Source organism: Micropterus salmoides, unplaced genomic scaffold (assembly GCF_014851395.1).
Source record: "Micropterus salmoides isolate LMB-PRFRI ecotype aquatic unplaced genomic scaffold, ASM1485139v1 Ms_hic_scaffold_9, whole genome shotgun sequence".
In the NCBI taxonomy this organism is placed as follows: Eukaryota; Metazoa; Chordata; class Actinopteri; order Centrarchiformes; family Centrarchidae; genus Micropterus; species Micropterus salmoides.
This window is the reverse complement of record NW_024044681.1, coordinates 16,699,627-16,723,063: the sequence shown is the minus strand read 5'-3', so window position 1 is coordinate 16,723,063 and position 23,437 is coordinate 16,699,627. Positions and strand designations below refer to the sequence as shown.

At 39.5% G+C, this 23,437-nt stretch overlaps 1 protein-coding gene across 1 annotated transcript in view; it reads left to right on the top strand.

Annotated features, from left to right (window-relative positions):
- The window catches only part of stk32a (serine/threonine kinase 32A), a 70,025-nt gene that overhangs the window by 18,422 nt on the left and 28,166 nt on the right, over positions 1-23,437 (top strand). Inside the window, exons 5-6 of the mRNA XM_038709493.1 lie at positions 6,341-6,514; positions 21,805-21,842. Coding sequence (XP_038565421.1) covers positions 6,341-6,514; positions 21,805-21,842 — 212 coding nt within the window. The remainder of the gene's footprint in view (positions 1-6,340; positions 6,515-21,804; positions 21,843-23,437) is intronic.

Sequence of the window (23,437 nt, the reverse complement as noted above, 5' to 3'; positions counted from 1 at the left end):
TTGACTTGAGTGTTAATTGTTCATCGGGTAATACTTATCACTCCCAGTTGCTCACCTGCGATGGCACTATTTTTCTACCTCACTTCTTTTTTTTAAATGTATTACTTGGGAGGCAAATAATTTCAAAATAATATTTTAAGTTACATTGAATAAAAAAATATGAAAAAGTGTCTTTTAAATCATATCAGTCACACATGCACACAATATGTTGACATATTAATAGTTACTTGGGAAGCCTTTGTGACCCAGTGCCTACCTAAAACAAACAACTTAATGAGCACCATTTCTAATACATTTTGACAGCAGTGTCAGCAGGCCAATGGAAATGTCATTCATATTCACCTTCTAAATGTGGTGTCACTTTTTCAGAGAGAGAGAGAGAGAGAGAGAGAGAGAGAGAGAGAGAGAGAGAGAGAGAGAGAGAGAGAGAGAGAGGGAAATAGGGCTTGTATTGTCATAGGAGACCAATATATACTGTTTTTTGTATGTCTCTGCAGGATACAAATTTCAACAATGTACTGTTTGCATGTATGAATATGTACATTATATCTGGTACTTTTTAAGACTAAGTTTCAGCAGCTGTCATCAGATCTGAAGAAAAAAAGGTGGCTGGCTCATACAACAGGCTGCTGGATGGCAGTAACTATATATGGGTGCACAGGTGTGTGTGTGTGTGTACATTACAGTAATCAGAGTGTACTGTATGTGCCTGTGCACTGTGTGTATAATCATGCCAGGCTGACGACCCTCTTTATGTCTTTTTTCCTGAGCAACCATGTGAGAGATTGCTGTGAGTCAGTCCATCTTGTTTGACAACTCCCCCACCGACAATGACGGCAAAGCCCTTTCAGTTTTTAGCACTGTGGCTTTCTGATGGTAAAAACATGGAAACCTCAGCCAAGCATGAGAGCTGGTTTTCTACACGATTAAACTGGTTTAATGGAGGACTCATGTGTACTATCGATTGACCTGATGGACTTACTGTTCCTCCTTAAACGCCACCCAACCATGTATTCAGTAGTTATATACTGTATGCTGAAGTAATAATATGTTGCAATTTAATATTAATATGTATTTTGTCTTTTTCTGTCAACAGTTGACAAAAAACTTACATTTGCATATTTTCAGAGTGAAAATTCTGTAGTGCACAGAAAGTGATAAATTGAGCACCAACAGCATTTGCCTGAGAAGTGCTTTTTGGTCAGTGCAGAATAGGGAGGGATGTAGCTATCGATTATTTTAGTAATTGAGGATTCTACAGATTATTTAATCCATTTTATCAAGTAATCAGATAAGAAATATTTTTGCCTGGAGCCCCTGGTACTAAAATCAGTTTTGTTACTCATATCACTGATGGACTACAATAACAACACACACACTGTTGTACATTTACAGCTAAGAAAAGTGCCTTATCTTTACTAGCCTTGATCTAACTAGCAATCATAATTTATGTTAAATGCTAAGGTTAATGTTACCTTTTTTCGGGTCCAGTCCATGGATGGGTGTACACTGGAAGTATTGCCATCGTGCTGGAAGCTAATTCTGTTTTTCAGTATATAGTTATATGAAGTAAACAATCAAAATTCTTTGTATTGATGCTTTTTAGTAATCGAGTTATTCGATTCTCGATGAATCGCTTCAGCCCTAGTGCAGAACACCAATGAGCATTTTTCACAAGATATTACCAAAATTATGACAAACAAATTTGATGATTATCACCTCAAAAGAAAGTTTGGTAGACAGAAAGATTAGAGTTTCAACACATTAAACAGGAAGAAACTGAAGGTAAAGATTAGGAATTAGGAAAGTTTTCTTTTGTTAAAAAGCAAATCCTAACAATGAACTTAAAAATACTGGACAAATCAAGATAGGTAATTAATCATGAATTAATGTCTTGTTGTACACATTAAACAATAGTAATTAAATTACTGCTGTATTCAGCTATATTTTCCTGGAAGAAAACAGTGTTTGTCCGCCAAGAAAAAGAGCAATTAAAGTCCAGCTTGTGTCTCCTAAATGTCTGTGACAGCAGCCTCCTGGATTCTTTACCACCACCTTTACTACCTCTGCTGTGTTAGAGGTATTTACACTGACGCTTATATGTATGTATGTGTGTGTGACAGAGAGAGGGGGTAGAGAGATACTGAGGTAGACTGAAAGAGAGAGAAAGAGTGAGAGAAACAGGCCACAAAAGAGAGGGAGAAAGAGAAAGAGAGACAAAGAGACTTAATCAAATGATTAATAGACTGAGGGAAATGGAGTCCATCCAGCAAACACAGACTGACTGAGCTCACACTTTAAACCAGTGAAAAGCTTGTTTTTCTTGTCTTGGTTTACAGTCATAAATATTTCACACATGTTTAAATGTACACATTTATGCACGCTGGATCTCACACTATTGCCCCGAATGAATGTTCATTTCCTGTTTCCACGCTTTTCCCCATGACAACGTTTTCATAATATTCTCTGCATTTTAAAGTCAAAAGTTATTTCTATCCTAAAGTGAAAACATGTCTCTCTGACTACATAGAGAAACACCAGCGTGTCAGAATTTGTGGGTGATTAGTCCGTCACATGTCCAAGCATGTACACAGAATCAGAGCAGGAGCACTGTGGATAATTGTGAACTCAGAAGTCGTGTTGGTCCTAAAAAATACAAATCCTGTATCAAAGTGGAGCACTGATTTGATATTTAAGAAAATGTGATGTTAATATGACGCCTGTTTGATCTGCGCTTCCTCTCTTCGTGCCAGACGCAAGTGTCATATCATTTTCCAACACACTCTCTCTCTCATACATACATAGATTCACTCTATTGCCTCAGTTATCTCTCACTTTCATCCACTGGCAGCAGCTGGAACTTAGATTTTTCTTTCATTTTCAAGCTTTTGTAGACTCCTTCCTTCTCAAAATTTGTAGCTTTAAGTAATTTTGTCTGCTTATTCATAAGGGTCCAGCTGCCATTTTACTTTAAAAACATGCAGGATTGATAGGATATAAACATTTAGCATTTAGAATCGGGGTCTGTCATTTTGGCCACGTAAAGAAAATGTTGCTGTATATGAGTTTTGCTATATATGTTTGCTATATCAATAACTTTTTCTTAGCCCATCTCATAATGACTGTTCGATTTATCTTTATTTCAGTCCTTTAAGTAAAAATAATTAAGGTGCAGTGTGCAGCCATAACTTATTAAACCTAATTGAAAAGTTGGAAAATTGAACACGCTTCTCAGTCCAGACAGTAAGTAACGTTAGTTATGCACATGCATACTGTACATAGACATGTCTATAATATAAATGCGTACAATCACATACACAATGGCTTGCATGTGTGCAAATCTTGTGTTACGTGATTTGTGCAATGCTTTAATCAATCAGCTCATTTCTTTTCTAGTGTTTGTAATTTCATAACCAAAGCCTTTGTAAATTCTTTCTGTTCTGATTTGGTGATACTTTTATTGCTTTGTGTGGAACACTAACTGAGCATTACACATTACATTTCTGTAAATATGTTCTGAACAAAAAAAGAAGTATCATCATCCCATTTCGCTATCCCATCCTTATTGCACACACACACTCATATAAACTTTACCAAAAACTTTGGAGAACCTCGGTGTACGCTAGCGTGGCTAAGTCATTGCTGCTTGTCTGAGTGATTGATAGCATTGCAGCTGGTCCCATCCAGCTGCACTGTATTATACAGTTTAAGAGGGAAGGGCTGGCCTCTTCTCACGCCCCCCCCCAAAACTGAGATTCATTAGTTGGAACTCTGTGTGTGTGTGTGTGTGTGTGTGTGTGTTTGAGATTGTGCATCTGTGTGTTTAGGATAGAGTGACTCATTGAAATTTGAGATGCCGTGTTTATTTTTTTACACTTTAAGTTGTTTTATAATAATGCGTGTTAATATTTATTGATGCATGCGTGTTTGAACTGAAACATGAGGAGGAAGAAGGACAGTGGAGTGCGCGTGTGCATATCTTCGTGTGTGCACCGCTTTGTGACTTTGGCAAATGTGTGTGCATTTTCAGGACAGGAATCTAACAGATAGTCTTTCCACACTCTAAGGCCATTGGCAATCAGATGTTAAGTGGTCTCAGCATTATCTGAGCCTTAGGAGACGGTTTTGAGTCAGCTCAATCAATCCCCATCCATCCAGTGCAGAAAAGCACCACCTCCAGCTTATTGGAGAAGGGCCCTGAGGAAGGGAGTTCACCAACGTGGCAAAAAACTACCCTCGGTCATTGAGCATGTTTGAGTTTGAGCCAATATTATGGCCCATACAGAAAAGTATCTGTCAGTAGAAACCCCATTTGGACTAGTCTACACTGAAACATGTGTAAAATTGTAGCATATTTATTTCATCTCAGGAACATGCTGAAAGACTTGAGAATGGCAGTGTAGTTCTCCAATTTTAGAACTACTAACTTGCAGATGTAGAACATTGTGTTGCACACAGAGCAACGCTTTAGGCGAGCCAGGAAGTGTTGGCTGCTGCAATTTTTTATAAATATTATTTTTGCATGAATGAGTTTCTTGTGGGAGAGAAACTAATTAGCTCATCGTTTAGAGGGAGGAAAAAAAAGAGTGGCCCCGGTGGGACGCTCGGCGCGTAAAATCAATGGTGATTTGTGCAACAGCTTCTCAAATAGCGATGCAGCGGGCCGAGTGCTGATATAGGCATGCTGTGCATGACACTGCTTGATGGATGGATGAATAGATGGATGACCACAAGTAGCACTACCACCCAGAACATCCCTCACACACTAATAGAAGCAATGACAACGGCAGATGCAAGCAAATACTACGTACAGTATTCACTAAGACAACGTTGAAAACACCATGAAAAATAACTAAAACGGACATTATTTCATTCATGAATAAAGGAAGTGATATTTTGTGACACTTTCCCTGTCGGAGACCTCTGAGCAGTTTTCCCTGCCAAATCTTTAGATCACAGACTGAGATAAAGAATATTTAATGGGTGTGATGGCAACGCACTCACCAGTCTGAGCAGACTTGCAGAATTTTGCTCAATAATTGAGCTATAATTAAAGGTTTTCATACCGTCAATGTTGTTGATGGGATAGAAGGTATACAAGTGCACATCATGTCCTGTGATGTGAAAATGATGATGATGATTGTGTCCAGAATGTATTTTTTACTATCCAGATGATGTGCTGTCATTTATTTTGCTGTATAAGACTCTTTGGTAAGCAACATGGAATATTTTTGCGCCACTCAGTTTTGGTTCTTCTGTCCTTCATAATTTCCATTGATGAAAATAATAATTATTAATAGGAATGTCAGGCATATTACTGGCTAATAAATGTGATCCCAAAAAACTTACTTTGAAGTTCTTAAATGAAAAAGTCCCTGCTGGCTTAAACACTAAATATAAAAATATTTGGTGGTGGATTTAAAAAGAAAAGAAGACAAAGAAGCACAAAAAGATTGTATTACAAAGTAAACCTGTCAAATTGCATGTCAAGCTGTCAAAAACATGTTAAAACAGGAACACTGTGTTACCTTTCTCACCTGTCTACTAACTATCATAGCCACTTGTATACAAAACAATAAAGGATTTTCTTGGCTTGTTAGCCTTGAAGACAGGATAATGAGCATTGCCTCAGGCATGACTCAGCTAATATGTAGGTGCTCTCCCTGCAATGTAAAAGAGTGCTATGAGTGGTTTTTATTCTTCTTGTTATAAGTCATACAGAGTAGAGCAGCCTCTACCCTCGAGAGACCCCGGGAGGCTCCTGAGGTTGTGTTTTCAGAGATCATGAGGTTGAAACAATGATGGGTAATTTTGTTCAACTGTTTGTTCTTGTCAGACCTTTTGTACTGGGGTCTTTCACACTGTCTTAAAGAGGTTGATTTGCCTGAGAAGCACAAGGCTGACATGAGTTCAATTTGCACTTGTCGTTCTCTTTTATTGCTGACGGGTAAAAATGTTGCCTCTTCAATATTGCTGTCTTGTCACTTTTTGCTTCGTCCCCTCCTCCTCTCACCATCAAGTTCCCCTTATTTCTCTACTCTACTCCTGCAACGCCAACATCTCCATGTTTGCTTTCCCTTTAAACCTCCCTCTCTGCTGACTATGTCTTTCCTCCTTTCTCATTCTTCCCGTCACCACTGTTATTTTCACCCCCATTTCTTCTCCACCTCCAATTTGAATGCATGTCTCTCTCTTACTTCTACCTCCCTTATATGCATCTACCCATTTCCATTTCATCCTTTCTTTTCCAGATCTCCTTCACCTCCCCCTCATGCCCTTGCCTCCACTTGGCATCCCTCTGGCCTTGTTGCTCCTCACTCCTGACCTCTTTTCCCGGCAGGTATTCCTTCCAGGATGAGGAGGACATGTTTATGGTGGTGGACTTGCTCTTGGGGGGAGACCTGCGCTATCACCTGCAGCAGAACGTCCACTTCTCAGAGAGCACTGTCAAACTCTACATCTGTGAATTGTCCCTGGCCCTGGGATATTTGCGCACCAAGCGCATAATACACAGGTGAGATGTTTTCCATTCTATGAACCTTTTTTATGTAGTTTATTATATTGTAGTTTGTTTAATTAACTTTGAAAATGCAGAGATGGGGTTTCTGCTCTCTCCATGTAGACAAATAACATGAGAGAAATAGTCTTTGACTTTGCCCCATTTTGTCTCTTCCTGACACAATTAGCTCCTCTTCTGTCTCTCTTGTTTTTTCACCAGCAAGTACCCCGGTATTCTTTTCTCCTTGGCTGTCCACTTCCATATTATTTTTTAATATGAGTGCTCCACCACTGTGCAGAAAGGTCAAGCTGTCTTGACATGAAGGTCACAGCTGACACAACAGTTTACCCTGAAATGCAGACTATGATCATCATGAAATGGGCCGGTTCTGTCTACGCTGCTGTGTCGATGCCTCATTTAATTTGTAAAATGCGGGTTAAGTGCTTTTTATGCAGAAATAGCTGCTGCTATGGAAGAAAGACGCTTGGCCAAGAAAGACATGGCTACAGTCCAATATTATTATTTTAAGTTGTTGAAGTGACTAAAGATAGTGGGATATCCTGTTACAGCCAATGATGCTGCCAAAAAACATTGAATACATTAAGTGAGTGCTTCTTTTGCTGAGGTGCAAACCCCTTGAGACTTCCTTAATGGAATCACACCACAAATCTACCTCATCCATCTAGGGACAATGCAGATAAAATACACAACTTGAGCAACCCTGTCTCACACTAAATATTTTCTAATTTGTGTTGCCAAATACATTTTGGAGGAAACATATTCACTGCATTTTTTTTCATATCCTGCTGTGTTACTGTTTAATTGCACACAAGTCAGAGAATTTCCCGGTAATGCAAACTCAATACTTCCATGTTCCTCGCTGCACATTTATTTCAGTTAAACAGTTATTTCATACTTACTCTGTTGATCTGAGTTTCTCTTCTTTAACACAAATACTGTTTTCATTCACTGATTTTTCCAGTCTTCTTGCTTTCGAAGTTTTTCCTCAATCTGTGTTAAGCTCCGTCCACTGACAGTCCACCATTTCAGCGGATTTTTCACATTAAAAGACGTCTAGCTTTCCTTTTATTGGTAAGCTTGCCATTTGAGTTACTGAAGTAGTTTACAGGTGGCTTTTATTAGCCATCGGCTTTTATTTCACCTTTAAGTTGCCCAAATACAACCATAAAAACATTAATCATGCTTTAGTTACCAGGAGAGTATTGTATATAAAAAACATGAAATACACTGATGAGCCATCCATTGTCAACTGCTTATCCTGCGTACAGGGTCCCGGCAAAAGGCAGGGTACACCCTGGACAGGTTGCCAGTCCATCGCAGGGCCACACATAGACAAACAACCACTCACGCTCACACTCACAGATAAGGACAATTTAGGGTCACCAATTAACCTAGACCGCATATCTTTGGACAGTGGGAGGAAGCTGGAGAGAACCCACGCAGACACAGGGAAAACATGCAAGCTCCACACAACTGGGGTTTGAACCCACAACCTTCTTGCTGTGAGACGACAGTGCTAACTACTGCATCACCGTGCCGCCCATACACTAATGAGCATTTGTTTTAAATATATGCCCAAAATAAACATTTGCTCATGTTGATGAAAAAACAGAATCTGGGTGGAATTTGAATTAATTAGAATAAGTTTCTTACTTAATGTGTTTGCTGATTCAAAGTACTTGTAATCATTTGTAGGAGGACTTCAGATCCAGAAACACATACTGCAGGGTACCAAAGCACAACAAAATGTACACTTTTTGCAGTACTTTAAGTGCATACATTTTTAGCATAAAGTGCATGAGCGGTGCTTTGCTCCAATCTCTGAGGCACTGACCATTTTCCATCCCCTGCTTAGACTTACTCCTCCACTCTGGAAAAGCGGCAAACAGAGAAAGAGAGGCCTTGATGACTAATAGGAAACATCACTGCAACAGAGCACACTAATTTATCAACACCCCCAGATAACAAATTATGCCATTTAACGCATACTACTTGCACTTGTCCACGCTCTTAAACCTTCACAGGAAGGAGAGAGAGGGAAATAAATGGGACGGGTTATTAATGTGCTTATTCATTCAGTCCATTGCGGGATGTGAATATTTAAATTATGTTTTCTATTTTAGTGCAGGAGAGGACAGACTCCCCACTTGATGTGCAGGTGTTGGGGGCGTTTGTTTAGACGGAATCAACATCTTTTCAATCTGCATTTATTAGCTTCAAATAGGATGAGGAACTCAAAGTAACTCTGAGCTCATCTCTATGGAAATTGAATATATAATGTCTCAGATGTGGACGGGCTGACTTTGGTACACAGAGAAAATGCACTTAAAACCTTCAGAATGTGTGTATGTGTGTGTGTGTGTGTGTGTGTGTGTGTCCACACACCTGTGTATGTGTGTGTAAATGAAGGATGCACACATTCTCCTTCCGTTAGTTTTTGATGATTTTGATGATAATGAGGGGAGTAATGACGATAATGACATTAATCGCATGCAACATGACGATAATTATGTTATTTATGAGTTTGATCATGACTGCGACAGAAGATGCTTGGCAGTAGTTGGGTTCAATATGATGGCTTGATGTCCACATTAGTAAAGCTAAGCTTTATTTATTCATGAAGTCTCATTGAGATGAACAAATTACATACTGTATAAGTTCACAACAAGATAAATCCGTCACACAAAGCACTCATCTCTCACACACACACACACACACTAAACAAAACAATAACAAATATTATTAAAAATAAGGAAAGTAAAGGGAACTTTAAAGTTTGTCTCTAACCTTAATTTATGTCAGAGTTCATTCCAGCAGTTCCAGAACAAGTCATCCCCAGTTCACTAGGAACCTTCCAGCTAACCTATTCTGTGATCTGGTGTCATGGTCATTCACTTTGACTGCATGTTTTCTTAATCCCACTCCTGCCATTACCATTACCAACCGCTCCCGCAATATGTGTGTTCCAGACGGCTGCTCTTGCCCACAACTACATTTAAACCGCCCACTCCCACAAAAGCCGCATAATTCCAATCCCAATGTTGTCCTCTAATGCATAACTGTCAGTAATGACTTAGCAAAATGACATTCTCTTCCTCTGTATTAAACATAACATTTTGATTAGATTTTTGTAGATCATTTAGCTTAATGATTGTCTTGTTTGGTCATTATGAGCCACCGTACCATGTATGTGGATCCATGGCAATGCCAGTGAATGTGTTCAGATTCAGTCTAGTTCACAGTCATCTAAGAGGACTTACTTAACGTCTGATCGCTCCTGTAAAATCTGCGTGGGGTCCCGGGGGTTTCCCAATCCCAATGCAGTCCTTTACTTAGTACGACAATTATCATTGTTACCAAATTCTAAGTATTTATAATCCAATGTTCAATTGATTGGATTTCTGAACAGATCAAAGGTCATGGATTAGGAGTCGTTAGGAGTGTTTGTGCATATGTTGTTGTTTATAGACTTAACTAAATGCTTACCATTAATGAAAGAGGTCTGGTTGTCATCAAAAGCAGAATGAAATCTCAAGAAAGGTTTGTGGTAGAGGCAACTGCATAGAACATGGTACCTTCAGAACAAGGGTGTCACTTTGTGTTAAAAAGTGGTGGGGACATTTTAGGGCTCATATTAGGGGTGTGATGAAACACTTAGTCCATGAGATGTGATAATGCACAATATTGGAGTCACGAGAGCAAGATAAGAAGATTCTCCAATGCTATTTAGAAGAAATATTGAAAGGCTGAAAAAGGCTACTCTATTGGGGGGTTTTGAGCATTGAACTCTCAATTTCCCGCATTCTAGAGACATTTTCTGCACCAATTTATGGTGGAAATGTCTTTATTTATATGAACGGAAACAAAATTCATGTGGCCGGTGACAATTCAGAATATTATATTATAATATTATCAAATATAATGCAGTAATCAGCAGCTTGTTTTTTAGCCTAAGTTACTTTTTTTGGACAAGGCAGATCTGTTTCTTCTATATTTACATAGAATTTTATTCATTCATTCATATTGTGCAAGTAAACCTTTCTCCTAGTCTCCTAATTTTCATAAAACTTTTAGTAAATGCTTTCAAAAAGTGGTGAGGACAATATCAGCCGTTTCAAAAAAGTGGTGGGGACATGTCCCCAGTGTCCCCAGTGCAAATGAAACCTATTCAGTAGTGCTCAGTTGGAAAATAAATATTATTTAAGTGCAGAGTAAATAGTAGGGGTCCTAATGTAGATCCTTTGGGGATATCTTTATTAACTATTTGGGAACTTGATTTAAAACCACTGGTAATAGACTAGAGTCTATTTGGATCCCACTTGTGCTCTAAGAATTGTTATTTGGTTGACATTTTAAATCAGGAATATGAATGAAGGTTATTTCATTGGCTTAGAAATTGCTAAATGTAGATATAAAGCGTGTCAGGGTCAGAGTAAAGCTCCTGAGAGGAATTCTGTCTCTGTCTGTAACTATATAGCACATAATATACACAACAGCAGTGACAACAACAGATATCTCTGTGTTTAGTATTTGCTAATTTAAATAATGAGCTCTTACTGTATGCAACTGTATGGCAATACCATGCCAAGGCAGTGCAGTAATGAGGTTAACGACAGCAGTTCAGCTCATCTTGAAAGAGCCTTAATGGAAAATCGACGAGAGGGCAGCGGGACATACATGAGCCTCTGAGAATTAGGTATTATGCAAGGTGGAGGTTTATTATATTGCCCTGTTTGACATAGTGGAAATAGATTTCATTTGAAATCTAAAAAGCAGGGGAAATGTTGGTTTATATGTGTTTAGAATACTTATCTTTAAATATACTATATCTAAACTAAAAATCAGTTTACTAATTTTTGTTGTTGTTGGAGTTATACACAAAGTTAAAAGATAATTTAGGTTTATTACAACTTGGGTCTTATTTTATTTTATTTTATGCCCAGTATTGGTTGCATTAACAATGTACTCACCAAAATAATTTCTTAGAAATACTGTAGCTTCGCAACAGTGAAGTAAGAACGGGCAAGACCGGTGGTTAGATGAAAACTGAAGTCAGATTATCTAAACTACTTTATTTGGAGAGAGTGCACCAGAAATGTGGGTGGTAATAACTACAAAAAAAGGTCTGGCTAACCTGGGGGGCAGTTCAAAACTTATATAAATGTCTGCTGCTTATGTGTCATACTCCCACTGATATATATATTTTTTAGAAATTAACTAGGTGACTGCAGTGGTATTATTAACGATTGAAATGACGGCCAAAACAACAACAACAACAAAAATACATACCCATGTTTTCATAGACACTTATACTTTAAATTCCTTACATTACATTCTACCACACGTTATGTACAGTCATTTTGTCTAAATAATCCTTCTGTGGTGGGAAAACATATATTTGTGGACATATTTTGATCTGTATTTGCATTTTGAGACATCATGCTCAGAATATGATTAACCTCAAGGATGACATATATCTGGTTGGCTAGTCAGTGTTTTTAACCCTAAGCTCTCTGAGGAGTTTCAATTATTAACAACAGAATAAGTCTCAATTAGATGACATCTTCAGAGACTTGATGAGTCTCTCCAAACAAGTGGAAACATAAATGGCAAGTGTGTGACAAGGGAAGGCACATGTGCGTGTGTGTGCGTGTGTGTGTGTGTTAGTGAGTTTATGTAAGTTTACCTCACCACATCCTTTTGACATCAACAACAATAATATATGGCTGAACCCTCAGGTGCATTTTCTCCTCCTAATGGAAAGACTTTCATGTTGTCAGCCAGCAGACGCTCCCTAACGAGTCAATATGCCTCACAGTTTAATTTAGGAAACACGCTGCCCATTAAAGTGGGAGGGACTAATTGTTTGTTTCTTATCAAACTGACAGAGATGGATAGAAATCCTGCAGACAGATGTCAGCTTACAGTTAAGATGAAAGTTCATTATGATAATCATGATTGTGTAATCTCATAGTGAAACATGTACAATACACAGATTGATGTAGAAATACACTGGTTTGAAGCATCAATGTGTTGCATAAATTTTAGACTTCAAGAAGATGGTATTGCACTTGGTTGCTGAGCTATTTTATGAATTAATACAGAAGCTTTGTCTGTGCCATGCGTTTTGTATGTGTTGTTTGTATCTGTTCAATGGGGAATAGCAGACATTTTAAATAATGAACATTTATTATTTTTTCACAATGTGCTCATATGTGGCCAGGTGACTTTGACTCTTTCAAATATTTGTTGAATTTTATTTTGAATTAGAATTTTTAAAAATAAGACTGCCGATATTACATTTTTTTCTTATTGTGAACAGATACCATGAAAAGACTAAAACCATAACAACAAGTATTGTCTGTGTACTAAAATCCTGATATATAGGTAGTAGTTTAATTGTAGTTTATTCCTCTGTGCCACAGACCCTAATTGTTAAAACGATTAAAAACACATCAATGAGTCCTGGGTATCATGTTCTTTTATGACCATGAACATGGGCATTCTAGTTTGACTCAATGCCACATACACTGTCCAGCTGCTGTAAAGACTTACTTGAGTGCCAAATGTGTATTAATCTGTTGCTGAAAATAATTCAAAACAAATTCACTATTTACTCTTGTTTGAATAAAGTCTGCCATTGTCCCCAGCTACTTAGCAATTTAAGGCGATGTACTTGTGATGCAATTTTAAAGATTTCCATCTTCAATTGGAACAAATGGGCTTGCAGCTGAGTGCCACAATCATCAAAAGAATTGAGAAAATTGTCCAGTCTATTTATTCAGATTCCTTTTTCTTAGACACAGCTGTTGCAGCGGCAAGCCTATTTCAGCCAAGGAGGACTTTCTTTTGCAAGCTATGATCTCTTTTTCCCATCTCCTCTCTCTCTCTTTCTCTGTCTCTCTCTCTCACACACACACACACACACACACACACACACACACAAACCCCCCCCTCCCACACACACACACAAGCACACACAAACACACAGTATGCAGTGCCTTCCCTTATAATCTTTCTCATTATCGCTCTTCCCCTTTTCCCCCCTTTTGTGCCATTTTCTATACAGTACTTTTATTTCTTTCCCATGCTCCTCTCTTCCTCATCCTCGTTTCTTGGTCTCGGTTGTGCAGATTCTGTCTTCTTCTCTGAGGGAGTGGCACAGCACTGCTTCAAATAATTTATTTGCTCCTTCATCCCCTTCTCCTCTAGAGACCTTTTGCCAAGCTGCCAAAAGGGAAAATGTCTTAATTCAGCTATCTGGTTAATTGAAGGTGAAAGGGGGTAAAAACCCCCCAAAAAACTCAGTGGGTCTTCTCATGGATGGTTCTTAAAATTAAGAGATAATACACAGTACTGCAGATTGCATGGACGCAGACTAAGCCCTTCCTCTTACTCTCCATCAGCTGCTTGAAATGGCGGGCATTTGTCATGTCGTCAAGTGAAGTATTCTTTATTCATGGAGTGTTTTAATGTTTTATTTCTCAGCAGCAGAAGAAAAAAAGAACCAGGAGGGAGGGCAGGGAGGGAGGGACACTCATATTTCATAAATGCAGATTAAGGTGCCAGTTGGTGCCAGCTCTCTGATTTCCACCATGAAAGGGTGAACTGAGCGTTATCTTGGTGGAAAAATCTCCCTCAGCTCAACCCAGCTCTCAACAGCAGATTAGCCGATGGGAGGAGGTTTGTGCTCCGAACATGAGAGAATGTTTACTAGATAGTCTGCTCCTAAAACATCACTAATTGCCTGCTTGTGTATCTAACTCACGTGTCTGTCTGTAGAATAAAGAAGGAGAGAGATTTTGGCAGGAAGCAACAAATTCAAACAGTCAGAAAGGCAGGCAGGGAGACAGGAAGAAGGAGATCCAGGCAGAGATGCAGAATCAAAGAGCCAGTCAGAGAGGGCGGAGAAAGCTAACATTTTGTGTAACACTCCCTGAATGTTTCTGACTCAGTGAATTATTCATCACTCATAATTGTGATGTGAGTTTTGGCCTTGGGTTTTTAGTGCCGACTGGCTGCTTTCAGTGTCTGCTGTGTACTCTCTCCCTCTCCCAAAAATCAGGTCCAAAGTAGACCGGGGACTTGTCGAGCCCGACTTTCGTCAACCAGACACACTTAGTATGTGTTAATGAATAAGGAATGAACATCTCTCAGCTCAAAAGTTGCTACTGTCACACACACACACACACACACGCAATGTTTACCAAGGTGTGTAAACACAAGGACACACACTCACACGTACCTGTGCCATTCTCACACTTGTCAGAGCTGCTTCTCTTTAACAGAAAGAAGAAAGGGTGAGAGAGAGACGCAGCACTTCGCTGGGTTGGAGCTGTTAGCCTCTGTGGGTCTAGTTTGGCTTTCAATTCACGTTCAAAGGCAGCGGCTGTCTGACTTGCTCTTCGGCGGCTGGTGGGCGTGGGTACTTAGAACTGAAGGATTCTGACACTGTGTGCATCTGTGAGTGTATTCCTATGCGTTAACTGGGCTCATGCGTGTGTATGTGTGTATTGCTTGTTTTGTGTGTGATGTAGCTGAGCCGTGGGCTTTCTGGGGCTCCTCCACTCTCCTTTGTGACAGAGAGGCAGAGGCACAATCTCAAACAGCTCTCCGCTTTTATTCTGAAGTGGAGAAGAGAGCTACAAAAGCAGCATCGCCATGAGAGAGCCTCTGATTAAACTGCCTGCACTATATGCCCAGAAAACCTGCAACACCAATTTCACTGTATGGATTTAAAAAAAAAAAAAAATTAATTAAAGAGAAATCCACTAAATTAAAGATTTTTATATGGCTGTTGGCAATCCACCTACATTTCTTTATTTTATCCCAAAGCCAGAAAACAGAAAAATGTCAAAAATGATTAAGTAGAGCTTAAACGATTAGTCAATTAATCAAACAGCCAGTCGACTATTTTGATAGTCGACTGACCCAAAAATAAAAGACCCAAAATGTGGGTGTCAAATCTGCTCTAGTTCTGAAACATTTCAGACATTACCCTACTCTAAACTCAACTAGGATAACAAAGGATTTGCGTGTGCTCCACTACTGGGCTGGTTTGTAGACAGACAAAATGTGTTTTCGTCATCAAATGTGACAGATTTTTGTCATTATTATCACACTATATCTCCTTTTATTCCCTGAAAATCCTGTGGGAGCTCTTACTGCCTCACAGTTCACATCTAATGGAAGGGAAGAGTGGATATATGTTCTTTCATAAGGATCTGAGTGAGGTTGGTTGCATGACCTGTGTGTGTGTGTGTGTGTGTGTGTGTGTGTGTGTGTGTGTGGTGTGTGTGTGGTGTGTGTGTGTACAAGCCTCCATTCTCAGGTGTGCTTGCACGCTCCAGTATCAGTGCAGTATCATATGACCAGGTACAGGGTTCAGTTACCCCTCTGCCTCTGATAGCAGGCTGTAATGAGGCCATTAGATCCTGGTAATAGCTTGTAGGGCCAGTCAACCGAGAGAAAAGCCGAGGGGATCAGCTTGCACTGAGCTCTCCTGGTCTTTCGTCTCACTCCTCACTCAGAAGAGCCCCAAATTTTTTCCTCCATCCTTCCCTTCTCCAATGGCTCACTTCAATCATTTTACCCTACTTGCTCAATTTCTTCTTTGTACTCTCTGCTCCTCTGTCTTGATTTAACCCGTAGCTCACTAGATCTCATCCCCTCTTTCTCTGGCCAGTCCAAGTTGTCTCATTGGCTCTCCAGTTTCTCAATTTATTCTTACAAAACAGTACTATGTAATGTAAAGCTATCTGAATTAGTGCTCAGTTCACCACCTCCTTGCTCCCACTCTGGCCTGTACATCCCAAACTATTTCTCTCAATTCATCCTTTTTACCTTTTCAGCCTCTTTCGGTTTTTCATATATTTTATACGACTACTTTAGATCTCCTTCCCTACCTTCTTCTGTTTCCCCAACCTAATTTTCATGGCCAAGTGATTCATACACAGCTGCCAATTCATATGTAAAACACATTTGATTATCATAATGTTTTCTTCACTTTTTAATCTCAGATGAAAAAAAAATCGGAAAATCTGACAGGATAGTGTTCACCTAAAAGAGCTACAATTTTGTGTACTACAGCACTGACAAAGAATGCTTGATGATTACAAATTGCTACCTCGTAGTTTAGTGAATGTTGTAGGATCTGAGCTTAGGAGCTAGAAGTAATTCAAATCATATCCAGGCGTACACACAGTCACAAACTATTCTAAGTATTTCCCAACACCCCCCCCCCCCCCCCCCCCCCCCCCATCACATTTCATCTGATAGAATAGTGTAACTCTTTCATCTCATACGCCTTTTTGTTGTGCCATCTCTGAAAGCATCCAGTTCAAAGTGGTAAACGCTTGCAGATGGTTGAGGTGTCAGTTAGGCAAGCAGTCAAACAGTCACACAGCGCTGGTGTGACCGGAGCTGCAAAAGACCCATCTGTTCCTCAGCGCTAATAAACGGAGCATAGTGGTTTTCCAGGCTAATAAACACAGGAGAAACTAAAATATGCAGGTGACAAGTGAGAGTACATTCTCCTCTTTTACTATAAAAAAATGGATGGTATGTCATACAGATGAGTTCATTTAAAAACTTCACACGTCACTAAATGCAATACACAGTGCATGGAGAAACATTTAATTATATCAATGGAATTCCTCACTATGGTTAGGTTTCTAGTGTTTTTTAATAACTAAAACTCAAAATCATAGCCTTCCTGTAGCTGTGATGGTGATTCAAAAAAGCAGCAATGGATCAACAACATGACTGAAACATTACAAGACTCTAGCTGAGTCAAGGAAAAAAAAAACATTCTGTGAATATTAGCGCTGCTCTTTCCCTAGACATCGTCATAACAGAGCTGTCTGACCTACATTTCATTATGACTTTTTTTTTGATAGAAAAACTTAATTATTTTTAGGTCAGCTTCTATGAAAGGAAAATAGAATTTAATTCATGCGTCATTAAACTGAACCCAACTGAGAAGCTGGGATCAGCATCACATATCACACATAAGTTGCCTCGGTTGTGGATATTTGTATGCAGTGAGCCATAATGGCTGTTTCAGACAGCTCGTTTACTGTGTTTACTTTTGGTCAGACTCAAAATGATTTATGTAAAAACCATGTTTATTTTGAAAGCTGTACAAAGATCGCACCTCTTACTTGTGGAGCATTTGGAGTAATACAGGTGCATCTCAAAAAATTTCAATATCATGGAAAAGTGCATTGTTAGCACCAGAACCAGAGATTAAAGGCTCAGAAAAACTAGGTGTTTTGCAAATTCTTCATTCTAAAATTCAAATAGTTTTGAGATACTGGAGTTTTGATTTCCATGAGCTGTAAGCCGTAATCATCAAGATTAAAACCAAAAAAGTCTTGGCGTATTTCACTTTCTGTGTAATGAATCTAGAATATATGAAAGTTTGAATAAAGATTACAGAAGAAAATGACATGCTTTGTCATAGACACATCTGAGAAAGAAGGAAGGGAGCGTTTTCAAACATAAACAGGTGTTAAGTTGCTCCATTTGCTAGGAACAGGTGAGCCATGGCCATGATCATCCTCTAAACAGCTTGGCTTTTACCATGCGCCACCTTCTAATGAGCCTTGCTTCTTTGCTTTATCTCTTGAGCCAGTTGTCTCATCTCGTCCTTGTCCTGTGGCTTCACAATGGCAGCATGGCCTTTAGCTATTGAAAAGGCATCCTTGTTCTCACTCAGAGCCTGCTTTTTAAGCAGCGGCAGACGCCCCTCCTCTCTCCCCTAGTTCCAGCCTTTGAGGCAAATGTCAGCTAATTAAGGCTTACATGGTCGACCTTTCTCACCCCCACCTGAGCCCACGCCATTCGATCTGCCAAAGCACCCAAGAGCTGAGCTCCATGCAACAGGTTGTCTCCGTGAGTGTGCCACAGAAATGCCCATATGCGCACACACAGGCGCACACAAAATACAGGTCAGCATGGTCTTTGATATGATAAATACTGCTGGGTTCCTACAGGGCAGTTGACTCAATTAGAGGAGACACTCGCTGACTAACACTGAGGATGCACAGTGCATTGGCTGCCAGCAGAGACTGCCACAAAGATGGTGTGTGTGTGTATTACAGTGTGCTACAGTCTCCATACTATTATGGTTCGAATGTCCTCTTGAATGTCCCATTGTCCTTTTGCTGCTTCTACTGTCACAGGAGTCATTCATGTGAACTCACTGAATGAAATCCCCTGCTAACTTGACTGCAAATCAAATCATTAAAAACAAACACTTGTGAATGTTTAGGAATAGCATGTTGACTTCACCATCCGTGAAAATGCATACACAATAGGTACTTCTCAAATGTCTTCATTCTATAATGTTGGTCAATTCCAGGGATGTGGTAATTGTTGCATTTCAAGAACAAATGCAACATTTGAGAAGGGCGCTGAGTATTGAATATCATCTTTCCAGTTTAAGCATTTTGAGAGCTATGGGGATACGTTCCAGAGACGAGAGAGTAGAGAGAAGCAGAGGACTCACTGTGCCCTTCCACTCTTTAAATCTGCAGCTACACAGGGGAAATGGGCATGAAAAAACATGTCTTAGGAGAGGAAGGTAATTATCACAATCTGACGCTGTCCAACACTTTAAGTGTGCGTTGTTGTGCATGACATGTGTTTGTGTCACGGGGCAGTGGTGGGAACCAAAAAGGTTAAACGCAAAAAATAAAATATTCGGGAATAGTCTGATGGGCACATACAACGTCAGGATAGGACAGAAAAAGACAGTTGACAGTGTCAAGGACAGATAAAGATCAGTGAAAATGAGAAGAATAGTGTTGCTTTTAAATAGAATAAATGGCCAGGAGGGACGTCATTCAGGACTGAGCTCTTTGATGTGGCTGGCTGTCAGTCAGGAACCTTGGTATTGTAACTGGTGCCTTTATGCCACTGTGAATCAATTTGGGAATCCACAGTCTGTGTTGCTCTGAAATCTGTTGGTAAAATGTATTCTTCTCTCTACTACTTCACTTTATATGGCTCCAGTACATTGAAGAATATTCAATGGTGGTGCATTCATTTAACAAGAATAAAGGGTGATTTGGAAAGGAGAGCATTTATCAACAAATGTACAGAATGAAATCAGAACAACAAAAAAACACAAGTAGGTAAAATGATAAATGTCACTCTTGTCAGCAAAAATATAGTGCATTAAAAACATAGTGTGTTGGCTAAAACTGACGTTGATCAGCTAAGTGTCAGTAAAGGAACTCTTTTCTATGGAAAAAGGAAAGCAAATCAATGACATTTCTTTCAAAGCATAAAATTGCAAGAACGGGAGCATACACAGCCAGTATTCACTGTACCCAACAATACGTAAGTATAACTTTTCCTGTGTAGTGTTTTATGTAATTTATTTTCCTCATAATCTCTGTATAGTAGCTTAACACCAGATCCAATACATCTTTTAGTGTAACAGGTAGCTTTCTGTTTCCAAGAACAGATTTGGTTACCAGAACAATTTGGAGTAACTGTGTTGCTTCTGGATGTGATTTGGATTTATGTGGTGTCAAAGAAAAGTGTAAACAATAAGTGCAGAAAAACAAACATCTGCTTGTTGAAAAATGGGAGGAAAAACTGAAAAAAAAAAAGAACTAAAGGATCATGAGAAATGAGCAGAAGCAGTGACTTTAATAAGAGCCTCATTCTACACCTGTTCCTCTTCTCAGGTGTCTCAGCTACTCCCACAGCTTAACCTGCTGTGCCTTCTTCCCCTTCAAAAGTATTAGATAGCCATTTTTTTCACACTCCTGGTTCACAGTGGTGCAACAGAGTGCCATTTTAAAGTTTCAATATGCATTACTATATGTCCATTTTTATCATTCACTGACGCAAAATGATTCAACACAATAGTGAGTCAGCCTACTGTATATTCCCCTAGCTTTTACATTTGGTGACCTGTGCACGCAGTTGTAGGGTATTTCTCTGGCACACAGGAAGTGTTTTGTTTTAAGACGTCAGCAGCAGAAGAAGTGGTTTGTTCAGAAGAACTGGGTAATTAATATGAGCAATGCAACCTCCCTGGCAGGACAGACAAAGAGGAGAGGGCCACCTACGAAACTCAAACGTCATCATCAGTAAACAAGACAGCAGAGTACCACCCACACTGTTTTATTTACAGGTAAACTGTGGGAAGTGCAGTGCTGAAAAGCGAAAGCCGTGTGTACTTATTACTAAAGATGTTGCAACAAACCAAAATCAAGGACCTTGAAGATAACTATTTTAAAGCACATTTTTAACAGTGTATCTCATGGAACCAAATGTGTGATGATGTGACGAGGCTGGTGGTGACTAAAGTTAAGTGATGTCCACTGATCTGATTTCGAAACATTTTGGTACTGTGTTAAATAATTCCTCTGACTAGTCCAATGGGTTCACTATTATTGAAAGTCAAAAGTTATATCCTTGTCTAATTTGAATATAATAGCTTGACACAGGATGCATGACATTCCAACAAGGTCTCATACCAAACTAACCAGGTTGTTTGTCACTTCATTCAAAGTGTTAATAAACAGCTTCTGTGTGTTTTATGATCTGTCTCCCCTTTGATGAAGTCATGCTTAAGTGAAGGCAATTAAAACATTGCATCTCCTACCTCTAACTAATGGAGCTGCAAAGCCTGGTCTCCAGTGTCAAAGTCACACTGTTGGTTGGTTGTTCAACAAATAACCAATCTTATGGTTTCACGCCCACAGACACAGCATTGTGATGTAGCCTCATACTAAACAGTATAATCTGTTTTGAGTCATAAGTAAATGTTGACTTTTGCGTACCTTTTAAGCAGAAAGATTTTTAAAAGCAGTGATTTAGAGTTATAGTGAACAAAAGAGAGCAGTGTGGAAGCCAGTGTTGACCAGCTGTCCATTATCGTTGTGGTACTTGGTACAAACTCACACAGTTATATCCACACACACACCCCAAACAACACTGGGCTGCTTAGCAAGGCTTAAGCTTGATACATATCAAGAATACTCAGGTGTTTAAGGTAATAACAAATTATACTAAACTGGCATTTTTGTTTTCATACTTTGCATATTTGATTTAAGTATTACTAAAGACTCTGTCTCTCTACATTGGGCCAGATCTGCAAATCCCACGATTGCTTGTTCTCAAACAACGCTGCAAATTTGAAATTTAAATATTTGCACAGAAATTACATGCAAATACAATCTGATCCTGATTATACTCACTGCACATAAAGACATTAAACTCATACTAATCCCCCTGAACTGTGTTTGTGTTTTCCCTTCCAGAGACATCAAACCTGACAACATACTACTGGATGAACATGGTAAGATCCCTTCTCTAATTCTATTTTATTAATTCATATGGATGTGAGGGGATGGAGTACAGAAACTGTACAATAAGATTTAATTAGGTTTTGTAGTTCTTTACATATGGTTATAACTTGACTCACACGGCTAGTTAACTGCTTCTGACTAAGGATTTTACCAAACCTCCAACTTCTGGGATGACTGCTGCACAGATCAAAGTTGAAAGGCTGGTTTCACAGCCGTTGCCTACATAGGCCTTGCATCATACAGGAGGAAAATACAACTTACTTTAACAAATGCAACATAGAGAAGGATTGCACAAGTGCATTTTTATTTTCAGGTGAAGCACTGTGACATTTACATGGTGCTTTTCCTTTCTGAATGATGGGATGAAATAAGATGGAGTGATGTGATAAAAGTGTGGAGGACAGGCAGTTATTCATCTTGCGTCCTCTCTGCTGTGAGGGGAAATCCTGTTCTGAATGATTGATTAAGTCTCATCATAGGCTTTATTGTCAGTTTCAGTTTCACACAGATAGACATACACACGTGCACGCGCATACAATGACAAAAGAGACAGAGAGAGCAGTGTGTCTGTCAGGGGGAGGGGAACTACTGTAAATGAAGGCTACGTAAAGAGAGACTGTAAATTTCTTCAATATGTTAATCAAGAGGAATAATAACATGCTTCTTGTTATTATCCATCCTAGAGGAACACAGACATCCTAAGATGGGATGTTACAGCATGCACGTGTACACTGCATGGCCAAAGTATTACAACATTATGAACATTACACCTTTAGGAAAAAAGCATGTGGTAATATGCTGCAGGGACTTGCTCCCATTCAACAACAAGCGTGAGTGAAGTCGGCCAGGTGATGAGGCCTGGCTCGCAGTCGGCGTTCCGGATCATCCCAAAGGCGTTGGATGAGGTTGAGGTCAGGGCTCTGTGCAAGCCACTGAACTGGGAAAGCAATTTCTTTATGGACCTGGCTTTATGCATGGGAGTAATGTCATGTTGAACAAGATATTGTTTCAGTCACGTGTGGCATATGGCTTTGCTAACTATATTAGCCCGAGACTAAAAGTGTATATTTTTGGTATACAGACAAAAACACACACACACAAGTCCTGAGATCTCAGAGGGCACTGGGCAGCTGCTTAGGGGACCTGAGGAGATATGTGGGATGGCAGCCCTGCTGTCGCTACAAACTAGAAGCAGACAAAGAAAGACAGAGAGAGAGAGAGACAGGGGAGGGCGAGAGAGAGAGAGAGAGAGAGAGAAACTAAAAAAAATTGTGAGACAAACGGGAAAAGCCACAAGGACAAGACAAGAAGGACGAAAGTGATGAGCAAACATTTCTGGAAAGAAAGATTTGTCAGAAGAAGAAAAACAGGGTAGGCAGAGAGAGACGGAGATATGGGAAGAAAAGAGATAAAGAGGGAGGAGAAAGGAGACAGCTTTGTCAACCTCAGCCTGATTTCCAAAGCATAACAAACACTCTCACTGTACTGAATGTGTATGTGTCCTTTTAAACTTACTTCTCTCCTCCTCATGCATCCTACCCACACTCTGTTGTTCTCTGGTGACCTGTAGTTTACATCACCACTA